The following is a 24770-nucleotide window of genomic DNA, read 5'->3' as shown; positions in this document are numbered from 1 at the left end:
GCCACACCCTGAGAACGGCTTCAACTGGGTGGCTAAACCAGCTGTGGGTAGCTGATGGATCTCAAACCCTTGGCGAGTTAGGGACTTCCACTACATGCAAAGACAGGCTCTGGCATATTGAGCAAGTAGAAGAAGAAGGGGAGTTTGGATTTGTTATGCCGCTTTATCACTACCCGAAGGAGTCTCAAAGCGGCTAACATTCTCCTTTCCCTTCCTCCCCCACAACAAACACTCTGTGAGGTGAGTGGGGCTGAGAGACTTCAAAGAAGTGTGACTGGTCCAAGGTCACCCAGCAGCTGCATGTGGAGGAGCGGGGAATCAAACCCGGTTCACCAGATTATGAGTCCACCGCTCTTAACCACTACACCACACTGGCTCTCAAGTGAGACCAATACAGTGGTACCTCTAGTTGCGGACACAATCCGTTCCCGAAAAGTCTGCAACTAGAGTGGCGCTTCTGCGAAAGCACGATAGATCGCTTCTGCGCATGTGCAAAGCACACAGAACACTTCTGTGCATGCACGAAGCATGTATACACTTCCGGGTTTGCCGCGTTCGCAACCCGAAATGCCACAACGTGAAGCAAACACAACAAGAGGTATAACTGTGGTGGGTCCAACAGTCAAGAAGGTGGTTTCTGCAGAAGGGGTTCATCGGAGTCTCTCTCTCTCTTTCTTTTTTTTTATCTGTGTCTGTGTAAAATGCTCAAAGCAGTTTTCATTTTCTTAAGGTTTCCATTTTCTTAAGGTGCAAAATAGCACCAATGCAGAAATTCAATGCACAACAATTTAGTGGACGCCACAAATCACAATCCAAAAACTATTCAAAACAAGCTTGTAAGACCACGTAATACTAAATAATCAGTATCAGTATTAAACAATTCAGCAGACCGATGCATTATTAATATTTCATCAATATAATCAGCACCATCAAAATGGCAAATGGGGGGTATTGAATTACGATAGTTATGTCACCAAAATGGGACTAGTAAAAAACGAGGGGGGGTTCACTGCTCAGGGGAACCCCAAGGTTTGCAAAAGTAGGCAAGGAGAAAATAAGGAAAGGACCAAAGAGGGGAGGAAACGAATATACAACCCAAAGCAGTCAGCTGAGAACGCTTAGTGACCATGACATGCTGAACATTTGTTTAGGGTGTGTCAATGATAGGAAAGTAGGGAGAGGAAAATGTAATGGAGTGTCCTGGAAGAGGGGCATGGCTAGCTGGCTGGCATGCTGAACAGGAATACTCCACACTGCAGGCAGGCCCTGCTTGTACATCTATGACCTATCTCAGCATACAGAAAATGTGCAGGATTGTGCAGTGTATCTTGCTCAGTGCCAGCAACCTGTGGGCAGAGACTTCCCTGCTTCAGCTTTGTAAAGTGCTGTGGAAGCATCATCCCCCCCAAAGTGTGAGGCAAAAACCAGGCCAACACTATTCCTCCCCGTCCCCCAGGAGAAATGACCTGACCTTTTAACTCCTGTTTAGGAGTCGGGGCTGCCTAGCCATTCAAGCACAAGAGAGACCCTAAATAATGTATCGAGAGCAGCTGCCAGCAATGCTTTTGATGCCCATTGGTTCTGACGGAGCTGGAAACCTCAGCTTGCGCCCAAGCAGTGGCTGGTAGCTGCTCCTGGGAGAATCCTCTCCATCCCACTCAAAAGGAGCAGTCTGGCTCCGTCTTGCCTTCTCAGGTTTAATTAAGCATCTTTGCAGCGGAGTCCAGCCTCTATATGGTTTGTCCCATCTCCAAACCCGCTTACCCAGATGCCAGCCCCTCCTTCCTTTTTCAGCTCTCTAGGATTACAGACATTAAGCCTTTGCCAGCCCTACTTGGAGATGCCAGGGATTGAACCTGAGACCTTCTGTGTACAAAGCAAAAGTTCTGCCTTTGAGGTACAGCCATGCACTATTTTAACAAACCTGCAACGCACATAAAGCTATTATAGTTGCAGGGACTGTGTTGTCTGCTTAAGTTCCAACTACTGGAATCAGGCTCCCCACTGGGTAACTAACAGGCTTATTAACGGAGCTTTTACAGAGTGTTTTTTTAAAAAAGTTTTCTTTCCTCAACTTTCAGGAAACAAACCAGAAGAAATAAAAACATAGTTAAGCAGCGAGGGTTGTTTCTAATGCTAGTTGTACTCAAAACAAGCACATTGAAATTAATGGGCATAGCTAACTTATGTCCATTGATTTCAGTGGGTCTACTACTGTAAGCAGAAGTTAGGAACAGAAGAAGCTGCCAATGTACTGAGTCATTAGGGCATCTAGCACAGCATTGTGTACACTGACCGGTGGCAATATTCCAGGGTTTTAGACAGGGAACGTTCCCAGGTTTGAAACCTGGGGTTTTCCTGCATGAAAAGCAGATGCCCCACCACTGAGCTGCAGCCCCAAGTTAGTTCGATGCAACCCTGAACGTTCATCACACAACTCGCATTGACCATACCTTTCAGATGCCCTTTCCTTTGCCCAGTCTGGTATTAATAAAGTAGGTCTCCGGGAGATACTTCAAGGAGGAGGATGCTCAATCCAACCTCTGCAGCTTCTCGTGAGGTCTTTTCAGGAGGGGGCAGGAGGTTGCTTGTTGTCTCTCATGGGAAATCAAAACCCAAAACTCAGCAGCAAAACATTCAAGAGGGCAAGAAGAGGGAGGGGGGAGGTGCTGCATGTGGCTGGCGTTTTGCTAGTCTGAGTCATCCGTCTTTAACATGGAGTTACGTGTTTTCTTATTCAAACTTGTCTCCAAGTTCACTATGGTGCTTTAATTGGTTTCCAGAAGGATTGATTTCTCTGCAGGCTGGGGGCTGGGGAGGAAGCCAACCAACTGGAAAATAGCAACTAAATTTGTAACATTTTAAATTCTTGATAGATCGCTGGAATCGAAAGCCCGGTACGTAGTAGCACATTTGCCTTTTGACAGCTTCCTTGTTAAGATGATTTGATGTACGCTCTTCTTCGTAGGTTACAGGGGCTGGGTTACAAATGTGTTTTTCTGGCCCGGTAGAACTGTCGACTTGAGGCAGTGCTGCCTATTGCCTATTTGGGCTGGTTAGAGTGGAAGGCAAGGAGCCGCAGAAATAGGGGGTGGGAGCCAGACACAATGACAAAGCCAATGCATTTTAGTTTAGTCCCCATCCTCTCCCTGCTGAGTTCTGCAAGGGGAACTCAAGAGACTAAGGCAGTAGTGGAATCCACTGCCCGGGCTGGTTTTAAGAAAGGGAGGCAGGCAGGCAGGAACTGGGTGGGGTTGGCAGTGTCCCATTTGCCTAAATGGATCTTCTCATCTCCCGTTCAATTATAGATGCCAAGGATTAAACATTGGACCATCGGCATGGAGGGGTGGCAATTGAGCTATGCTCCCTTCTTTTAGAGGAGCAGAGGACCATTAGCCCATAGTTTTCTACCCTCACTGTATCTCTTAAGATTCCCAAGCAGAGATGGGCCATTTTTGTCTTTGGTTGCCAAGAGTTAGATTTAAAGCCTTCTGTGGGAAAATCAGGTGCCCCAACACCAAACCATGTCCCCTCCCCACATCAGGCAGATTCAAATTGCTATTCCTAAAGAGCCGTTCTTAACATCTTCTGACACTGAAATGCAGTTTGTGGAGGGGAAAGTGGAGGCTGTGGACCCGTGGGAGGGTTGAAAACCCATCATTTTCCAAGGGGCAGCCAGAGCAGATGGTGCCATTTACAGATTTGTTGCATTAAACAGATTCTTTGCTCTCCACTTCCAGCTCCCCAGGTAATCGCCTTCGAGGGTCAGCCGTGTCAGGCAGCACTAATCTAAAGCAAATGACTGATGAATAATTAAGGGAAGAAGCAGCGCTTTTGTTTTGAAACCATTGGGCACCGTTACCACCACCAAGAGCTCCACCACATTCGGTGTTTTTAAGGCTCAACACCCCTTCTCAACACAATTAATTTTTTATAAAAGGGATTTCTGCTTTCTTCAACACGCAAGGTGAAATGTGTGCACATTTCTAGCCAACCTGAATTTAAGGGTCGGAGCCTACCTTCAGTCCTAATCAAATTAGACCCAATGAAATGAATGGCCATGACTAACTTAGCTGCTAATATTGATGGGTCTACATTAGAGTAGGCTTAACACTGGATACAACCCTAAGTCTCAGAGGGCTGCATTATTGCCTGGGAAATCTTTTAGAGGGGCCAGGTGCCAGTGGTGTGTGGATCAATCATTTTAAGTGTTACCTTTCGTACAGTAGGCCAGTTTCTGTACACACCCTTCTCTCTCCTCTGTCCAGGCAAGCAAGAGGCATTGTCAAAGATCGGAGGCACACTCCAGCCAGGCAGTAACATTAAAGGATGCAAAGTAGAGCTGGTGAGGGGTGTGGCCTTGGGGAAGGGGTGTGGCCTGTACCTGAGGTTCCCCACCTTAAAAAAAAATACTACTACTGGGGCACTCTGGGAGTCATTTCAGGGTAAAAGCAGGGTAAAAGTCCTGTAAAAAAACCCAAGAATCCAGGCCATATCTACAAAAGACTGGCTAGTGACGGTTCCATTCCTACTTAGTGGTTTACAGGTGGTGGTGCAGCTAGGTTGCTCACAGGAGCAAGATGGTCTGAGCACATAACCCCCACCATAGCCTGACCGCACTGGCTACCAGCTAATTTCCAGACCCAATTCCAAAGTGCCAGTTTTGACCAATAAAGCCTTAAGCAGTTCAAGACACCAATACCTCAAGGGGTGCCTCTTCCCATATGAACCGATGCGGGCCCTACGTTTGTCATCTGAGGCCCTTTTCTGTGTGCCCCTTCCAGGAGAGGTCCAGAGGGTGGCAACACGAGAACAGGCCTTTTCAGAGGTGGCTCCCCACTGGGGGAAATATCACCCCAGGGAGGCTCTCCTGATACCATCATTAGGTGCCAGGCAAACACATTTCATTTCAGCCAGACCTTGGGCTTTTAATTATCTGTGGCCTTCTTCAGTTGGTGGGACGTTTCAGGCCTCTTTTTTGTCTGCATCCATCTGCCTCAGGAGACAATGGAGTGCATCTCTGGGGTGAGTTTACATTTGTCTATTTTGTCTTTATGCTGGATTTATTGCAGGTCTTACTGTTGTAGTAAGTTGTGGGGATTTTTTGGAGGGGGTTGAGAGAGTATCATTAATATTAAGTTAACGACAAGGTTCATAAGGCGGGTAACAGGCATAGATATTGCGTATAAATTGATAAAAACTGAGGTTGGAGGGGATCCAAAAGACATACTCTAAGCAAACAGCATTACCCCAACCCCTTCCCTTCTGAAGCAGAGGGATGACAATGCTCTAGGCAATAAACCATGTTCTAGAAGACCAAGCTACCACATCCTCACACTCCACTTCAGGTCAACAGTTCATATGACCTCAGGAATATTCCATCCCAACTCCAGATATGGGGATTTCTTAGTTAATTTAAAGCTGCAGTTTTGACTCCTGCTTGTAAGCGTTGAGGGCAATGTACAATAAGGTTGGCTGCCATTTTGGAACCATTATGATCTCTGTTCCAACTTGGGAGAGAAAAACAAGCAGCCCAAGACAACTCATGTCAAACTGCTTTATTACATCTTAAATAACAGTACATTTTAATATAGTATCTATCTTGCATCCAGCTTTCTTGAAGTACACTGACTTTAAAATTAAATACAAAAGGTGAAGGATACAAGGGTGTGGAGAAAGCTCTACTGAGAATAGTTCCATAAAGGGGGGAGGGCGCAGGGGAAGAAGAGGGGTTTTTTTCTTCATTTTTTCTTGTTTTTTGAAATGCCAAATCCAGGCCTAAAAACGCACAATTACAGCACATTTTGTACAGAGTGTTGCCAGAGGGAGGGTGGGGAGAGGAAGAGACACACCCCAAAATGGATAATAGCCATTGCTGTAGCAAAGGGGTGGGGGGAGAATTCCAGTACAGTGAAAAAGAGAGGAACAACGTTAGACAGAGTAATTTGCTGCCCAAAGCGCTGTTTAGGTGTGGTTTTTTTTGTATTTTTCTTTCATTTTCAAAACACAAAGCCAGGAATGGTTGCTTGTTAGGGGAAAGGAAAATCTAACCTGATAAAAAGGGCTCCTTTGACTAAAGTCAACAGGCTGTTAGGAATTTAAAAGCATGTTATTCCTCTCCCTTCCCCACCCTAGAATCAAATCTACAGTGATTGTTTAAAGTAAGTGGTTGGGTTTTTTTTTTTCCTTTTCCTTTCAAATTAAGAATAGTGATTTATCTATCACACTACTCCAGAATGTGCATAGCTCAGTACTTTCCATCCTTTTGTTTTAATGCACAGAGTAGCAACAGTAAATGAGGAGATCAGCAATGGTTACAGCTTTTTGTTTCCAAATTAAAAAACAAAACAAAAAACAGGTTATTTCTTGAAAGAAAACACATAAGGACACATTAGTCTCATATGCACTTGAGCATTTCTACAGCATGCGATTCTAAAGAGTAATCCAACCCAATATGGCAAACCAAAACAAATTTTCTCTCTTTCCATTGTTCTTGTTTAACTTAGAAAGTTTTTTTTAAGATCATTATTTCCAAAAACATTAATTTGTACATTGTTTCATACACAAAGAATTGATGGAATAGCCAAGCGCTGAACAGGTTTATCTTTTCAACACCTCCCACCCCCCAGAAAAAGCCCAAATCCACAGAATCTTGTTTGTTTATTGAGATTATGGGGTAGTGTTAGGCTATGAAGCACCCTCAAAGTGGGCATAAGAAATCCATACTATGCCAAAATAAGAGAGTAATAACATGTGAGGTGGGGTGGAAAAAACTAGAGTTTGCATTTTGTTACCCATAAAAGGTGATTTTAAAAAAAACATTCAATACCATGTACAGCGTGTGCTTGGTTATCTTAACATTATCCTATATATGCAGTATTTGTGCAACAATTTGTGACACTAAGACAGAAATAATAATAATAATAAAAAGACTTCAGGGACTAAATTTACAGCATTAACAATCCCAGATGTATCTGGGTTTGGACTCCCTTGTCTTGGCTTGGCTCAACAATTGACCATAAAATCAAATTGCACGAAAGGAGGAAAAAAAAGGAAATGGAAATATGAACAAAAAGTAGATATCAACCCTGCTACAAACACGACTTCAAAGTTTGAAAGTGAGATAAAACAAGGCCCTCCCACCCCCAACTCATAAAGTCAGTAAAACCAAATCAATGGTTTGCAATCTTTAAACTACAGTGAATGTTAAAAGTTGTCTGCTTCACAATGATTTTTTTTCTCTTTTTTTGTCTGGACATGCTTAGACAAAGTGTGTTTGTTTCCTTTAGTTTTCTAGACGAAAGGTGGTCCCAAAAGGAATGCACAATTTTACTTCTTTTTCTATTTTGTATATAACCACAGAAATTCTTCTTTTAGAGATAATTGTGCTCTTCATTTCAGCAGTAGGAGACGTGAAAGATCTTGCCCTTTGGTGGCTGGGTAAGATGGGAGGGGGGAGGCAAAGGGGGGTGTCCAAGTTAGTATGGTTGGATTGGATACATTATTTTAAATTTTCAACCGTTGGAAAAGTCTTCCAGTCAGCGTGGAGTCCACTGCTATTCTGACACAGAACACATACAAAAGGTTTTGTTAATGATCATCATCAGTAACTTCTAATGCTAATCCTTTCCCTCTCTTCCAAATTATTCTAAAACCAACCTGGACCTTGCATTTATACTTAACATTTTTCCCCCAGGTATTAAATCTATTACCCTATTCATTTCCTATCAAAAGCTAGTTTCACAGCTATGTAACAATACAACACATTTATTTACACACTACTTGGAATTCTCTCAAGCATCAACTCAGCAAGTTAAGAGAGGCCCGGATTTACATTAACAAGGACATTTAATCTGTATTAGGTACTGTGGATTAAATCATTTTATGAACACTAGGCTGCTTCTACACACAGCTCCCACACCTGCCTGGGTGTGAGAAGAGTGGGGGGGGGGAGATATTTCAATGTGAACACCCTGGAATGTCTACATGTAAGAGTCCTGCTGGATCACACCAAAGACCTAGGTAGTCCAGCATTCTCTTTCCCACAAAGGCCAACCAGATGCTATTGGGTAGCTCAGAAGCAGGAGAAGAGGGTAACAGCACTCTCCCACTGTGGTTAGCCAACAACTGGCATCCTGGAGCCATCAAGCTTTATAAGCCAATGAGCACTTTACACTTCTTGAACAACGCATCCCAATCATAGAAGCCTAGAAAGAGGAGTCAGCCTCAGTGTGTGAGAGAAAGGGGTGGGGTAGGGAGAGAGCATGTTGGACCCCCCCCCCCATCTTTTTTTTTTAAGGTACCTACAGACTTTAGTTCCAGATCTTGAGGAAGCTATCCCACGATCCTGTTGCCACCGCCATGCCATCATCAGTTACACCTAAGCAACTGACACGGTTATCATGGCCAGCTAGGACGCCTAGAAATTGAACAGAGAAACAAAAGCAAAAGAGTTTCAGATTCTGCATGCTCCAACGTCAAGAGAAATATGCAAACAAATAAAAAAGTATAAGTGGAGCCTGTTACTTGGCTCCCAGGATTTAAGTTGTTCTTTGGTAATTGGGAGAAAGCAACTTTCAATGACAGTGATGTACAAGCGCTCCCTTTTCAACAGGTTTACTCAGCTGTTCCAATCTGGAGGTTCTTTATGCACATGGCAATGCCCCAGATGTACAAACCTCTCTGCTAAACTGAGTGAAAGGAGAAAGCTTTGGACAAGCATATCTCCTTGCACATCAAGGGCTGCCCATACCATGACACTCGCAGAGAAACTCTTGTACACAGGATCTCAATCAGAGATGTTCTGGAGCCTTCAGTTAAAGCAAGCGAGTAGAAACAAATTGCAGCCCATCATGGTTCCAAGCCGGTTGTCACACTAAAAAGCCAAAGAGTGAAGCTGTCTGCACAAGGCATAAAAGGGCAGCTACAGAAACCTCAAGGAAGTCTGAGTCAGCAGCATCTAAGCCTCAGGCACCAGAATCCTACACATTATGAGAGATAGCCAAAGCCTGGAGACCAATGGCATGTTGGAGAATACAGTCAAACCTCTACTTACCACCGCCTCTTCTTATGGTCATTCCAAGTCGCGACTGCGGCAAACCCAGAAGTAACCGCGGGTTTGCTGCCGTTTGCGCATGCGCAGAAGCGGCGATCGCCATTCACGCATGCGCAGAAGTGGGCAATCACCGTTCGTGCCTGCGCACAACGGTGCCTCTCCCAGCAACCTGTTTTGACCTCCGGACGGACCTCCGGAACGGATTATGGTCGCAAACAGAGGTTCCACTGTGCATGCTGCCACACAGAAACCAGGTCCAAATGGCAGGGGGCTATTTTGGTGCAGATAATTGTCAAAATGAACAGGGTGCTTATGACTGAGGACAAAGTATGCTCACTCAAGAAACTAAAGAGCTAGCAAGGACCAGCTGCTGGAAGGGCTGCTCTGTTACGATGTAGCATAGTAAAGAGGCAGCTTTCTTTTAAAGAAATTGCCATATTCTTCCACATTTCTTCTCTTCTTGGAACAGTAATATAAAGCAGACAAGTACTGGATCCTCTGTTGTGGGAGGGTGTGGTTTCTAGGACTACATGACAGATCCCCCACCATTATAATTAGTAAATACCAAAAAGGGTGGGGGAGAGAGAAAGTGTCAAGTTAAGGTACATGAACAGTGGAAGCTCTGGAAACAATGTTTAAGGGCAGGAACATAAAATAAATTCTATTAAGAGAGGGAGCATTTTGCTGAGCGCAAGTTCATAAAAATCAGCAGCTACAAATCATTAACTGAGTTACAGGTACCTTACAAACAAACAAACAAACAAACAAACAAAAAACTCACAGCGTGAATTCTAAACAGTTAAGTATTTCTATGCAACAGAACTGACAATTCTTCATAAGAATCATCATGAGGTAATGTCAAAACATTAATATTGCACAGGTGCTAGTTCTTTGGAGCAATGGTGGACCACTTCGATTTTGTTAGCAGCAATATGGAACATGCACGCGAGCGCACACACTCATCCTTTCACTCTCTGAGGTCCAAAGTGTGTGCTTATTCCCCCGCGCTCACTTTCTGATTTCTTCTTTCCTTGCCTTCTCCTACCACACAAGTTACCAAAATGTTTGAAAATGATCGATTATGCAACTGAAGCCCTTGCATGGGAATTTATATATTCAATCCCAAGTGCTGCATTTGAAAGGAACGTAAAGCTTTTAGAAATACAACATCAAAGCAATTAGTGATCAGCAGTCAATATTCAGGTGTCTGTTTTGTAGAATCTAGGCTATTTCTGTATCTTATTTGGATCATTACCTGCCCAGAATCGACAGGTTGAGTAAGTACGAGTAAGTTTTATATGGATTCCCACAGCTACCATCTGATGTGATGTGGTTCAGCAAGATTTGAACCATATTCTTTTGCTGATTGTGTGGCTTGGCTTCAGGTTATTTTTACCACTGCCATGCCTTTGCTAGCCTAGGGTGCCCCAGGTTAGCACTCAAATTACCAGAGGGGAGTGGCTGTCTTAACTTTTGTTTTTTGATGCTATAGGGGGGCCCTAATCTGACTAAAATTGCAGTAAGTTCTACGTGGGGCTGCCCTTGAAGACAACTTGGAGCCTTCAATAGCAGTCAGATTTCTGCTGGGGCTTCGTTTAGATTGCATATAACCTATTTTAAAACAGCTGCACTGGTTGCCAGTTTGTCTCTGGGTTCAATTCAAGGTGCTCACACCAGTGTTTAAAGCTCTGAATGACTTAGGCCCCAATACCTGAGAGATTCTCTCCTTCCCCACAGACCCTCTTAAGTGCTAAGAGCAGCAAAAGGAGCTCTCTTGATCGTTCCTCTGCCCTCAGAGGCTTGGGTGGTGGTGGTCCAAGCCCAGCAGAGGACATTCTCTGTGGCCACACCTTCATTATACAGTTTCTGGTGAATGTTGAAGACACACCTTTTGACCCTGGCCTTTCATCCTTTAGGTATTTTTAAGACCCACATTATTTTTGTGATTGTTAACTTGTTTTAAACTGTTTTAAATATTGTGTCATAATGGTGTGACCTGCTCAGGGTGAATGTTAGTTCATAATAATAATAATAATAATAATAATAATAATAAGCAAGTGTCCGAAGTTAGGGATCATGGATTTGATTCCCCCCACTTCCACTCAACAACTGAGCACTGCCTCAGTTCTCTATTCTTTCTTCTCCATCTTGTTGCTTACTTCACCCTCTTTTGTTCAAGCACCCTGCTTGTTCCATAATCACACACATTTCTTTCCCCAGTCCCTATTTTTAGTCCAAGAGACACTAGAAGCATTACCTGCTCTGTCAGCTTTGAGTGTGTCCCACACATTGCAGTTGAAGTCATCATAGCCAGCTAGGAGGAGACGGCCGCTCTTGGAGAAAGCTACGGAGGTGATGCCACAAATTATGTTGTCGTGGGAATAAACCATCAGCTCTTGGTCAGCACGGAGATCAAAGAGCCGGCATGTAGCATCATCAGAGCCCGTGGCAAATGCATTGCCATTTGGGAAGAACTTGAGAGAAAAAAGAGAAACAAAGATGTAACACACAGGAAAGGTGATCTGGAAGAGGCTTCAACAACAGCTGGGAAGCTGTTTCAAGTTCCATCAAGAAGATCTCGTGATTTTCCAATACCTGAATAATGGGCAGATATATGTAAATATTTGGGTTGAGTTATTTATAGGAGCAATTTACTGTAATAACAAGAAGGATGTGTTCATTTTTCATATGGAAATATGGGGTTGTATCCAGCACAGCTGGATAGTAATGCATTCTGTCAATGCAAGGATTTCCACTTGTGCAATAGAACTTCCCCACTCTCCTCCCTGCTATTTCTCTTCTAGGGGTTCCCCAAAACCTTTGGAGCAAATGTGGGGAGGACACAGGGCATGCACAGGGAGAGCAAGCAAGGGGGTGATGTTCTGCTGGGCAAGTGGAAATTAGCTGGATACCGCTCATGGAATAAAATAATTGTTTTTATGATCAATTTTGGAATAGTATTTTACAAGTTAATTAAAAAGACAGTTTACTAAGATGTCCATAGTAACTGCCAGCCACCTGCTATGCATGAAGACAGACACACTGTCAAAATCCCATCTCCTCTCCATAAAGTTCTTACGTACACAGATGGCATTGATGTCTGATTCATGCCCAGTGAAGGTTTGCCGGCACATCCCTTCTCGGACATCCCACAGCTTTGCAGAGGCATCACAGGCACCAGAAACAAAACATTTGGAATCAGGAGCGAGGGACAGGCTCATGACATCTCCGGTATGACCAGTAAATGTGGTTGTTTGCTGGCCTGTTTCTATGTCCCAAAGGGCGCTGGCGGAGAAAAGGTTTAAGGAGAATCCAAAATGAAAAGGGTGACCATCATAGTAAAACAAGCAAGCATTTATATAGTGCTTCCAATTGTTTGTTTACATATTATTAACTCAGTAACAGAAATCTAGGGAAGGAAAAGAAAAGCAATACTAGGAAATAACACTAGGGAAAATAAGGCCGAGACACTGTGGTTTGTCTAAAATAGTGGTTCACTTTGGCCTTGCTTGCACTGAGGTAGTAGGCATTCATATGGGCAGATTAAAGGTGAGGACACACATGACAGGAGTGCTCTTCCATTTAAAAAAAAATCTGGGGGGGGGGAGGTGCTTCAGGGTGCATAACTATACTAGGAAGTACACTCTCAGATGAACATATAACAGACAGAGGGGTAACATGAAGATCTGTGGGAAGTTTACAATAAAAAATAAAACAGTGAATCTGCCACCTTAGATACCAGCGTGTTTTGAAGATCCAATGAAAACATTCTTAACACACAGGCAAGTAGACTTTTTCCAGATGGGAGACTAATTTTCTTTGCAGTTAGAGCTCTCTTTCTCAAAGGAATTAAGAGCCCTAAGCAACTACATACAGGTAGTGACCATTTTGTGCACGTTCAAGGCATGCGCAACTGTGCACTCCCGCATCGCCACGAACCCAGAAGTGGCAGGAAATGGGAGCATGGGCAGGCTTATACATGCTCTGTCGTCACACTCAATGTCCTGGAACACAACCCCCACACAAATAAAACAAATATGTTTTATTTACAGCTGGAGCACCCACCTCAGTGAAGATTGCAAGGCTATAGCAGTAAAAATATTGAGTCTAGTCTACAAAACTCTTCTTGTGTGTTTTTTGTAACTTCAGTTTTCTGAATTTATCCTAACATTAAATATGTATGCTACATTCACACATGCAAACAGGAATAGCATTCATGGGAAGGAAAGGTATGCTTAAGCTGTCCTGTTCTCAGACTGGTAAAGATCAATGCTTATTAAATCTCCTTGCTAGTCGAAAGCGAGCAAAGCAGGGAGTAGACACTAGAGAAAAGGCACTCCCTAAGTTTGTTTAGCATATAAGCCAATCTCTACAGTAACACTATTGGTGTGCTCCTTACCAAGTGGTATCTCCAGAGCTGGTAACAATTTGATTATCATCCACAAAACGGCAACATGACAAGTAACCTGCAGCAGGAAAAGGATTTAAAAAGAAAGAAATGTGAATAAATATGGACACTTCCTTTTTGCATCTCACACCCATTGTTTTTGTTAACTTCCACTTTCTTTTCTCCAACAGCAAGACAAAGATGTAGGCCAGGGCCAAGGGACCCCAAACATCTTAAACGTATTTCGGGAAAAGCTTTCACACAGTAAAGTATTATAAGAAAAGCCCTGCTGGATTCGGCCAAAGGCCCAACTACTTCAACACTTCTGACAGTGGCCAACCAGATGCCCACAAGCAGGGAGCTGAGCACTACAGCACTCTCGCCACTTACGATTTCCAGCAACTGGTATTCAGGAGCAGACTGACTCAAACTCTTGAGATAGAACATAACCATCCTGGATCGCATTCACCAATAGCCTTATCTTCCATGAACTTGCCTAATCTTCTGTCATAATAATTCAAGTTAGCAGCCACCATGGCCTCCAGCGGGAGTGAATTTCATAGCTTAAATTACATGCTCTGCGAAGAAGTGCATTTGCTTTTCTCACACCATGCATAATTTTACACACCTCTATCATGCCCTGCCTTACTTTCTTTTTTTTTCTAAGCTAAAAAGCCCCCAATATGTTATAACCTTTTCTCACAGAGGAGTTGCTCCAGCCTCTTGATCATGCTGGTTTCTCTTTTCTGAACTTTTTCCTGCTCTACATCGCAGTATTGCTTCTTAGAATCACAGATTAAACACATCAACTTCTGAGGCCTGGTCCCATAGCTGTTACTATCATGACTGGCCACTTTGCCCTCACCCCAAGCTCCTTGAACTGGGTTTGTAATAAGCTAGGTATATGGACAGATCAATTCAGCAGAGACCATAATTCCAGAACGCAAAGGCTACGGCCGCTTTTGAAAGTAGCTAGCGCTGTGTCAAACAGCAGTTCACCAGAAGTACAGGCCTATCAGGTGTCCTCTCCTTATGCTCAAAGAAAAGGTTGATCAAACAAAACAAAAATCCCATCACAACAGCTGTTCACTCTTTTTCTCTTTTGCCTCCTACGAAGAGCTTTTTTTGTGAACATGATTTGCCTGCGTTATCAAAACTGCCAAGAATCAGTTTTAACTGCTCATAGCACAGAGCTCCTATGAAGCAGCTAAAAGACGATGCAAGAAATGCACCACAAACACCAGTTTGAATACGGCATTTGTTATTCATTACATTAAATTGAGAGTTCTGAACACTTTGGCTTTGCTGGATTATAAATAACTATTCATTGCCGAGTAACCTTAGTTCCCCTCTGTGAGCAGTTTTCAGAGAGCTCCCTTTAGCCAGTATCAGTAAAGCCTTGCAGCGGTGGAAAGCCAGCAAGACACAGAGCCCGCCTGAGGTTTCCTCTTAAGAACTGTTAAAGGTTTTTCCGGAGCCAAGCTGGCAACCTCTGGAGGAAGAGGCCTCTGCGCTTGGCCGCACCTTGAGATTCTGTTCTTTTACAGAAACAAAAGACGGCGTAAAAATGTGACATAGCTCTGGGAGAGGTGGCGGGGGGAGGGGGCATGAATCTGTAACCTTGCAAGATGGAATTCCTCCTGAGCCAGTTCTCTTCTGCAGCTCATCTGATGTATTACTACTGATTTCAGGAGCAAACTGGAACTTTGTGGGGGCTTTACTGAATGTTAAATATGGTGCCCATTTGCATAAAAGTACACCAAGGAGACCAGCGTCTAAGTAAAGGCAGGAAACTTCCACTCAGTTCCAAAGTTCACACAGGCAACACATCAACACCAGAGGACTCGGCATATCTAAGAGACTAGCTCTTTTGCTATCTCCCTCTGCTGTCCAGATGAACATCTACACCATGAAGCGGCTACACAATTATTCCCCTTTCCAGGGAATCCTGGGAACTGTAGTTTGAGGGTGGAGTAGGAATCTTCAACACAGAATTCTCGGACCTCTCAACAAATTACAGCACTCAGGATTCCCTGGAGGTAGTCATGCCAGTTAGCTGGCACACAAACCATTTAGCTCATAGTGGAAAAACGGGCATAGAGCAACACACACACAGACCAACCAAAGCCTGACCAAAGTTCCAATTATACATTTGGAACTTTGACCAAAGTGAAACAGATGCTCAGTCTTTAGAAGAAAATACATCAGGATTTTAATCTATTAAATAAAGGAACCTGACCATGGTACTGGAAAATAAGGAAACAAAATGCTTAAGCACCTATCATAATGTTTGCTACATAAAGATTATTCTTAGTTTATATAGTGTTGGATGTGGCAATGTTTGCTTTTTTTAAAAGACCGGTTTTGGGAGGAATGTCTAGACAACAAGATTTACAGAAGACAACGGAAACCATTAATGCTTTTTAGTAACGTAACTGCCCGTAAAACTATGGATTTATTGCTAAATTTGTCCCCTAGCCTTTGTGCTTTTGTTTTTTAAGGTGAAAATGTGAGGAGGGGGAAGGTGGCAGAAATAAATATCACTAGGTTGCTGAAAGCCATGTGTCACGTGCAAGCAAGATGTAAGGCAGTCTTTCAAGAGATGCCACTGTCCCTCAGACCTTGGGGGGGGGGCCGAACTATATTTTGGGGGGGAAATGTGAAAGAATTCCTATGCCCCACAATAACCCAGAGATGAATTTTAAATAAAAGCACACATTCTACTCATGTAAAGACACACTGATTCCTGGACCATCCGCAAGCCGGATTTAGAAGGCGATTGGGCCAGATCTGACCCCTGGGCCTTAGTTTGCCTACCCATGTTGTAGAGCTAACTGAAGCAAAAACACACTCACCTGTATGGCCAGCCAGTTCACGGCTTACACGTACATTGCCTTCACGTGTTTTCAGGTTGTAAATGGAACAAATGTTATCAAGACCACCGCAGGCCACATAGTTTCCAGATGGAGCATATGCGCAAGTCATTACCCAGGATGAACGCAGGGGAATAGCATGGACCTAGAATGGGGGGAAAAGAGGGGGGTAAAGCTGCCATTTTGTTAGGTTCCTTGTCCATTATTAAGAGGTAAAGAAAGGTGGCCAACCCAGGCTGTAGATTTATTTTCCTTTGCTAAACGCAGTGTAGTGGGAGAGAAACAGATCTGACTTTGGGGCGGGGGGGGGGGGGGGGATAACCCACCAGAAAATTCTCCTGCAGAAACCCCACTGAAACAAAATTAGAACTGTGCAAAAGGTTACATGCTCCAGAATAAATATTACTTGTCAATTTGTATGCTGCCTTCCAACATTTGCAGAACATCCTTAAAACCCTTTTTAAAACAATACAAGAGGCAGTGAACCTCTAAAGATTGCTGGGAAACAACAGCAGGAAAGGATTATTTCCATCATGTCCTGCTTGTGGGCTTCCCATAGGAGTCTGGTTGGCCAATGTGGGGAACAGGGTGTCGGCCTACATGGGTTTTTGGTGTGATCCAGCAGGCTCTTCTTGTGTTCTTGTATACAGTACTAGACAGAAACCTGGCTGTAAGAAATAGCTACATGCAGTAGATTAAGTTTACAAGAAACAGAGTCCTAAGCTCTATGTTCACATGGTGGTTGCAAAGAGGATTTGAGGAAGGTTTCAAATTGTCTAGCCAAAGCCCTATTTTGGAGCCTGCATCCATTATTGGAAAATTTCCCATTCCCAGCCATCAATATCACATTTTCAGAAGCCCAGGCTTCTGTGCTTTTTTTCCAACCCCAACTACATATTATCATAGTCTGCATTTGAAATTTCTTTTGCTTTCAACAACGGTAACATTTCCGCATTTCAATTCTAAGCTTTTTCAACTCGGCTTAATTCTACCTTTTCTCATCAAAACTTCCCCATCTTTCATGCTTATAAGCTCCATGAGCCAGGGCTGCTGCATTTATTTGTGTGCCCCTGAGATTTACTATGAAATAAAGCCCTTGGAAGTTTTTTTTTAACATTTTCTCTTTTAGGGATTAAAAGAAGAAAAAAATCAACAGCCAGCACATGTTAGTTGAGCACGTCACTGCAATAGGTGTGATGCTTCATTACTAAAAATACAGCTATTTAATCACCAAAGAATATATCCCCTCCCTGACAGCCAATGAAATGCCTCAAAGTGGTTGCTCATAAACGCATCACTGGAAGAGGGCACTTTTTTACAGGCATCTTCTTTGTTAGGACCACCATCACATCCAGCACAAGTGCAAGACTGCTTAGCTACAGCAGTGTTGCTAGAGATATATTTAGACATGACTTCATATGTGTAATCTAGCCAAAGACTTATAAAAATACTAATCTAAAACTACATTCTGGTTATTGCAGAACTGTCATCCAATTTCCTGGATTTGATTAATACCCTTTACTGACAAAAGTCTCCTTATCCTTTTTTGGCAGGGCAAGGGGAGCAAGGGGGTGAGAGATAAATATGACAAAAGCCTGTAATTTGACAACAGGACTCTGGTAAGTTTCCCATCTCGGAACGTTTGATCTTCTTGGAGGTATGCAATTATGCTTGATCACACGGGAGGACAAATACTGGGGAACTGCAGAGTCACTTGACTTTTATAATACTGTCTTGAAGCTTGTGGATGGCATGAGCAAATATAGAATACAGTGGTACCTCGGGTTAAGAACTTAATTCGTTCCGGAGGTGCGTTCTTAACCTGAAACTGTTCTTAACCTGAAGCACCACTTTAGCTAATGGGGCCTCCCGCTGCTGCCGTGCCGCCTTAACCTGAGGTACTATTTCTGGGTTAGCAGAGTCTGTAACCTGAGGTACCACTGTATGGCGGGGGGCAAGTGTTCATTTCTCACCCTTCCCTGCCCACTGAAACAGGAATGTGGTGAAAAGTAACACTGTAATGAAAATTAGTTACCTCATTACAATCATAGCCACAGGGTAATTTTTCTCCCCTATCTTTTCACTGTAAACATATGGGTTCTGATCTGCTGTAAGTGACTGTAGTAAGCAGACCAATTAATGTCAGGTGCATTACTTAGAAACACTCCATGACATTCTGCAGTGCCCCAAAAATTCGTAAAATGGTATCTGCTGCTAACTATTGCCCACAGGTGCCAAGAGAGAAGGGCAACTACAGGTGTGTGGGGGGAGCAACAAGGTTCTCTAAGCCCTCTTCTGTTTCCCCCACCATTTTTACCCTTGGGAGGTTAATAGTGACAAAGTGGTTGCTCTATCATTTGCAAGGGCAACAGCAGGAACTGGTTAGCTCTTCTATATAGTGACAGCTTAAATAAGAACTGCCTCATGCAAGCCATTGGGAATTTTGAAGGGTCTCCCTAGTGAATGGCCCTGTTGCTACACTAATTTCTGGCATTTTGGTTCCAAAAGTTGTAGATACAACTAAAGGCGAAGCTTTTTCTACTTAAAATCTCATGAGCCCCTAATCCTTAGGCATTAAGGTGGCATTGGATGTCCATTGCTCAGGTTCTCAAGCCTTTGACCCAATGAACTCCTGGTATGCACACCTCATCAAAATGTATGTTTCTGCATTTATAGAATTTGACTAAGGTTTTTGCCCCTGGTGACAAATGCAAGCTTAGATGCCAAGATTTTTATTCCCTACACTTTAGCAGCCAATGAGGTCAAGCTAAATGTAGGGACAGTGATTCCCCAGTCCAATATAGTTAAATCCACTGTTACGTGGACTTTGTATTGTTCCTTGAAAAGAATTCCCAGAGATCACTCCAAGTCAGCACTGTCCAAAGGTTGCAGCCACACCCTATGCCAGAAAAAAACAAAGGTGAATCTGACAGTATCAGGAGACCAATTCCACCCTCATTGTGTTCACCAAGGAATGAGGAACAGTATATACACAGTTTTTGCCAAGCACCCGAGGTCTACATTAGACTTACTCAGGACCCTGGGCTCTCAATTTGCCAGTATTGGTGAGCAAGGAAGAAATCCCCAGAAGCACAATCAGTACAGGGGTTAGGGAACACATTGGCTAACTTATTATGCACAGGTGTGGATACACATGGGTGTAACAGCCTTTTTTCACGCGCGGAAAGGCTACCACATCTGCCTTGGGCCAAAGTCACAAAGCGGTCAACAGGTCAATCTCCATCCTCAAATGACATTCAAAGCTCATCAAGTTTGGTCATGCTGAATTATCCCCTCCATATATGGGCCCCACAACAGGCGCTATAAAGAGTTATTGATTTCTCTTTGTTTTGGGGTTCATGCTCTTGAAATGACATATTAGACAGCCTCTTTGCTGTCTATTCCTCCACCTCCCAAGAATGGGAAGCTGGGTGTAGAGCAGACAGATCCATCCATTGTGCATTTCACCTATGCAACTTCCCACATTAACTCTTAGGTACACTGTTGGATTTCTCCTTCCTGTCCCTCTATTTTTTCTTTGTAACTACTATTAAATTGTTGACAACTATTTTTTGTTAATGATTTCCTTTTTCTTTTTTTAATTCATAAGCAATTTCTATGCTGAAGTAAATTCCTGTAACTGGAATGCTTTTCATCTCCAGGAAGGTCATAACAATCCCACCCCATCCCCCTGGTTTGGCCTTGCCTTCTTCCATTTGTCAGCTCCATTCCCTGCTGATGAGAACATCACTTCATGGTTAAGTCCAACTTTCTGTTCTTGCCTAGCTATACTTTTCAGTTCATAAATCACTACAGTGCTTGCTTTCTCCTTTCAGTACCCACATAACTAAATGCAAAATCACTTAGTGTTTAACCACTGTTAAAGGTGTTAAGCCTGTTCTAATCAAGATCCATGTCACATGCAACTGCACTCAGGATGCCAAGGCTTATCTTGAATATCTCCATCAGTTTTCACTATAAAGGCCAGAACCACAGAAGCTTCTTTGCCCCACACAGCTTATGTCTCTAAGAAAACAAACCCACTACTTAGCTTCTCTCTTCTCATCTCTCAAAGAGGGGGGAGGGGGTGGACGGGACCCTGAGCTATTACTTTAGTCTATAATTAGTCTATATTTGCCCCTCCATGGGATCCTTCTTTCACAGAATAAAACAAAAGCCGAACAAAAATACACAATCTGAAGGATTTGTTTTATTAGTGTTCTTCCTGTAGTTTGCTTTTCCTCCCTTAGCCAAGTTGGAATTAAGTCATTGAACCTTATTAATTGCTCTCACCTTGTTTGTGGTGTAGCTGTCCCAAATGATAAGCTTGCCATCCTGTGATGCACTAACGAGAAGCCTGGAAGGGCAGGTTAGGGAAAAGAGATAAAAAGTTAAATGTAAACAAAGCATACATCAGAAGTGCAGGAAGACAAATTACATTGGAATACATTAGTCTTAATCAATTCAACAGTCTATTTTGATATGCAAATTTTTTTACTCCCGTTATCATCTAAAGCTGCCATTGAAAGTCCTTTTTACATATTGAGAAATTGAGGCAGCGGGATCCGCCCAAAGTCATCCAGGGAGCCCATGATGGAGTAAATATTTCAATCAAGGTCGCCCGCTGATCAGTGGACTTAACTGGCTCTCACTGTGAATGTTTCCAATATAACACATTTCCTACGAAACTGTATTAATGGAAGCAACAGACAGAATTCAACTGGAAGTGACATACTTCCTCTAATGTACCATCTTCCCTGGTCTTTTCTATTCTTAAGGATAAATCTAGGGTTCTGTAAGGTGCTTAAGAGTAGTGCAGATTATTTAACTTGAACAAACAAGATCAAGTGAATTAGTAAGATTGCTTTCATTAGATTAAAGCCCTCTCCCCCCATCAGCTTCTGCTGATTTAATCACTATTAACTATGAGCAGACAAATCCACTATATACAAATATTTAATTTTTAAAAAAATTATGAGAACATTGATTGTTCTCTGGCAATCCATGACAACAGCATATTCACCCTGCTGACTGCCAGCTTTGGATCTCTGAATATTTAGAAGTGTGAGAGCTTCAGAAATATTATTTTAAAATAATTTTAGAGCAGCCATAAGGTATTTTCTATCTGTATTTCTTCCACGCAAGGAGAAACCAACATATGAAAATGGATTTCAGTTTTGCTGCCGGCATAGATGAACAAATGTTATTAGTTTTCAGTGTTGCTCGATTCCTTTGGTACTAGAGTAGGGCAATAGAATTATGAAATTCCCTATGAAGTAACTGCCTGTACTTTTAAACACAAGACTAAGTGGTGGTGCTAGCGGGAAATCTCTCCTGCTAGGCAAACATATGGCCCTTCAGAACCTTGCCTATGTAAAATGTACATCTATCCCTTGTACAGCTGCGTAAAATGTACATCTATGTCTTGGGTAAAAGGAAACACATTTTGGGGGCAAAAGTGACATCTTCAAGTGGGAATCCCAAAAATGCCACGGTTATATTTTAGTTCTGCCAGGGCTGCTGGAAAGTAGAAACTGGCAGTCAGATACACACACACACACACACACACACACACACACACACACACACACACGTTGCTGTTGCAACTGCAATCTCTGGACTTAGTTATCCCTTGTTATCTTTGCCTTCCTCATTCCACCCTTCTGCCACTAGTTTATTTCCTCTCCCTCTGCCTGTCTACAGTCTGCTTCTTGAATTCCTTCAAGCAAGGCCCAGTCATTTTTTAATACATTTTTATCCCACCTTTCCTCCAAGGGGCTCAAAGTAGCATACATCGTCCCCCCATCTTATCCTCACAATCATTAGGCTGAGAGGTTGTGACCAACTCAAGATGGTCCTTCTGCAGCACAGGAACTCACCTGGAATCAGTGCCCCAGTGCATTGCATAAATTTTAGCCAAGTGTCCCCGCAGTGTTCTTCTAGTGCGCATCTGAATACGACCCACTGGATCAATGTTGGCTGTGATCTAAATGGGAGGTTAATTGTACAGATTTATAATTGTCAGCTGCAAAAGCATTTCCTGACCGAAGAAGCATTAAATGAAACTACTCTCTCTTCTTGAATTTCTTTCCCTGTTGCACCAAAGAACTTGACCAAAACACATTACTAGACGCTCTGAAAGGTGCTTACTACTGCTTCTTCCCAAACAAGCTTCTCATTTCAAACTTCTAGTATAAGCATAATTTATCAGAGGTGGGCAACCTGGGAACATCCAGATGTTGCTGGACAACATCCCATCACCTGACTATTGGTTATACCGGACAGGGCTGATGGAAACTGGGAGCCAGCAACATAGGGAAAGGCACAGATTCCCCACCTCAGAATTATCACAGAACTGAAAGACAACTTGCAGGGTTTTTGTTGTTGTTTTTTTAAGCAGGAAAGTACTCACATGGCATTTCCACTGCTTCATTTTTCACTGTCTACTTTCTGACTTACTTAAGGACTGCTATAAATCCAGATGGTTCCAACTCTTGCATAGCAAAATCAGATCTATTGGTACTGACTTGGAACTCTTGTATAATTCAAGTGAGCAATATATTTATCGTAATATTCAAACCAGATTAAGGGACATTGAAAAACAAAACATTAAGTCAGCTGTAAATAAAATTTGCTCCAACTTCTATGGTTTAAATACAACAGATAACAGGGTCACTTATAAAGTATTTCAAAATTAATAATTCCAGTCCAACGCAGCGCCTTTATGTTAGCTCGACTGAATGTTTTCCCCTCAGCTTTTGTCAAGGGCAGATATTTAAACATCCCCAGAAATGACATGCATTGTGGGTGTTCTTTCATCATCCCTTTTTCTGGAACCATATTATTTTGGTTTTGTATATTAGCCATACATTCACACTCCTACCTAGCAATGGAGGCTATCATTTCATGCATCTTGATGGAAGTGACCTCTGACTTCATGCCATAAGACAGCCTTCCCCAATCTGGTGCCCTTGAGCTCACAATCATTCCTGACATTTGCCCATGATGCCTGTGGGTGAGGATAGCTGTAGTCCAAAACAGCTGGAGAGCACCATGTTGGGAAAGACTGCCATAAGGGTTTTAAAAACCCTGCTACAGGTTTTGTCTAAAATAATCTTTTAGAGTATTCTTTGTTGTCTAAAATCGTATCTTCTAGGAAAACACTAGTAAAAGGGAGATAAATGCCTTCAACACATTTCCCTGTACTGTGGCCAATTAAATTTAAGGCTTCTCTGTAGCATACTGCAGTGAAGCCAGAAAAGTTTGTAGCACAGCCCACTTAAAAAAAAATGTCTGCATATTTGTTCTGTCTCCATGTAACACAATTATTTAGCCAAAGGACACAGGCAAAGAATTCCTGCTTCCTCTTGAAATCTGTCAAGGCAGCTTAGTAGGGTACAGGCTGCTTTCCGGATTTAGAATTCCTTCATAATTGCCTTCCTCTGCTGTATGTCAGATTCTTAGAAGCTCCCTCCCTGTCCCCATAGTCTACGTTACAGCATAAGTAAAAGACTGTTCATTCAGCATTTTTGGGCAACTGTCAAACATGAATGATTCCCCATAAATTGTGCTAAAAAGAATGTTTTGCAGTCCACATCACTTTGGGTCAACATTAGCAGTGGAAGCAAATAGCGGGCATCTCCTTCCTCTACTCACACACCATTATTTTTAGGTCCCATCTAATTTCTGTATTTTAAAAGTTGTTTTTAACATTGTGCAAATGTGGTTTAATAATAAAGTTATGTTTTAATTGTTGTAATCCACCCTGGGACCTTAAGGTTAATTTGAATGATCATAATAATCATGTCATTTAACTTCAGATTCTGGCCAAAAAGCTTCAGCAGGACAAGCAATAGGAAGCCGAATTCAAATTGGGAACATTAGTTGTTGTTGGCTCCTTTTTTATGTGTTGGGTAGCTTGCCCCACTGGCTGCAAGAGGTCTAATGTACTTTGATTTTTTGACCTCTTGTTCAAAAATCTGAAGACTAACAAACTTAATGCTGGGAAAGGCAACAGATGGCCAAGCAATGCTTATAACATTAGACATACTGAAGGCTACATCTAAAGGACAAAGCCCAGCATAAGCAAGAAGGTGAACCTTCTTATTAAGGTGCTGCAAGGCTCTTTGTTGCTTTTGTTGCAACGGACCAACACAACTACCTTTCTGGATGTCTTCTGCTTTACACACCCTCTGATGCTAAATAGAAGAAGCACTTCAAGGCAATAGTTGTTGGTCTATCATCACATGCAACAGGCATTTTGGGACAGCATCTGTGAACTGGATGCAACTCCTTAAGGACCACAGATTAAAAAGGGGAGGCTGCAGGACTCCAACCACCCTCCCCGGCATGAATCTTCCATATGATTGCTAACCAGTGTTTACAGTCAAATCAGTTTTGAAACAAGCTTCAATCCTGTGCATACCCAGGTTAGCAATAATCAGGGTTAAAGCTT

General features: G+C 42.7%; 1 protein-coding gene across 12 annotated transcripts in view; it reads right to left on the bottom strand.

Annotated features, from left to right (window-relative positions):
• Positions 1–5543: 5543 nt before the first annotated feature.
• Positions 5544–24770, bottom strand: part of GNB1 (G protein subunit beta 1) — a 69259-nt gene continuing 50032 nt past the window's right edge. For 7 of the 12 annotated variants that reach the window (XM_028740909.2, XM_028740906.2, XM_077931333.1 and 4 more), the window contains 8 exons: positions 22195–22301; positions 20609–20672; positions 16298–16460; positions 13455–13521; positions 12139–12340; positions 11313–11529; positions 8308–8419; positions 5544–7561 (listed from right to left, as the gene is read on the bottom strand). In XM_028740909.2, coding sequence (XP_028596742.1) covers positions 8313–8419; positions 11313–11529; positions 12139–12340; positions 13455–13521; positions 16298–16460; positions 20609–20672; positions 22195–22301 — 927 coding nt within the window. In that variant the 3' untranslated portion in view covers positions 5544–7561; positions 8308–8312. Of the gene's footprint in view, positions 7562–8303; positions 8420–11312; positions 11530–12138; positions 12341–13454; positions 13522–16297; positions 16461–20608; positions 20673–22194; positions 22302–24770 lie in introns of all 12 variants that reach the window. The other 5 variants (XM_028740911.2, XM_028740910.2, XM_028740913.2 and 2 more) reach the window with 5 other exon arrangements.

The sequence above is a fragment of the Podarcis muralis genome, chromosome 7, assembly GCF_964188315.1.
Source record: "Podarcis muralis chromosome 7, rPodMur119.hap1.1, whole genome shotgun sequence".
NCBI lineage: Eukaryota > Metazoa > Chordata > Lepidosauria > Squamata > Lacertidae > Podarcis > Podarcis muralis.
The sequence above is the reverse complement of the archived record's forward strand: the minus strand, read 5'-3'. Positions and strand labels throughout refer to the sequence as shown.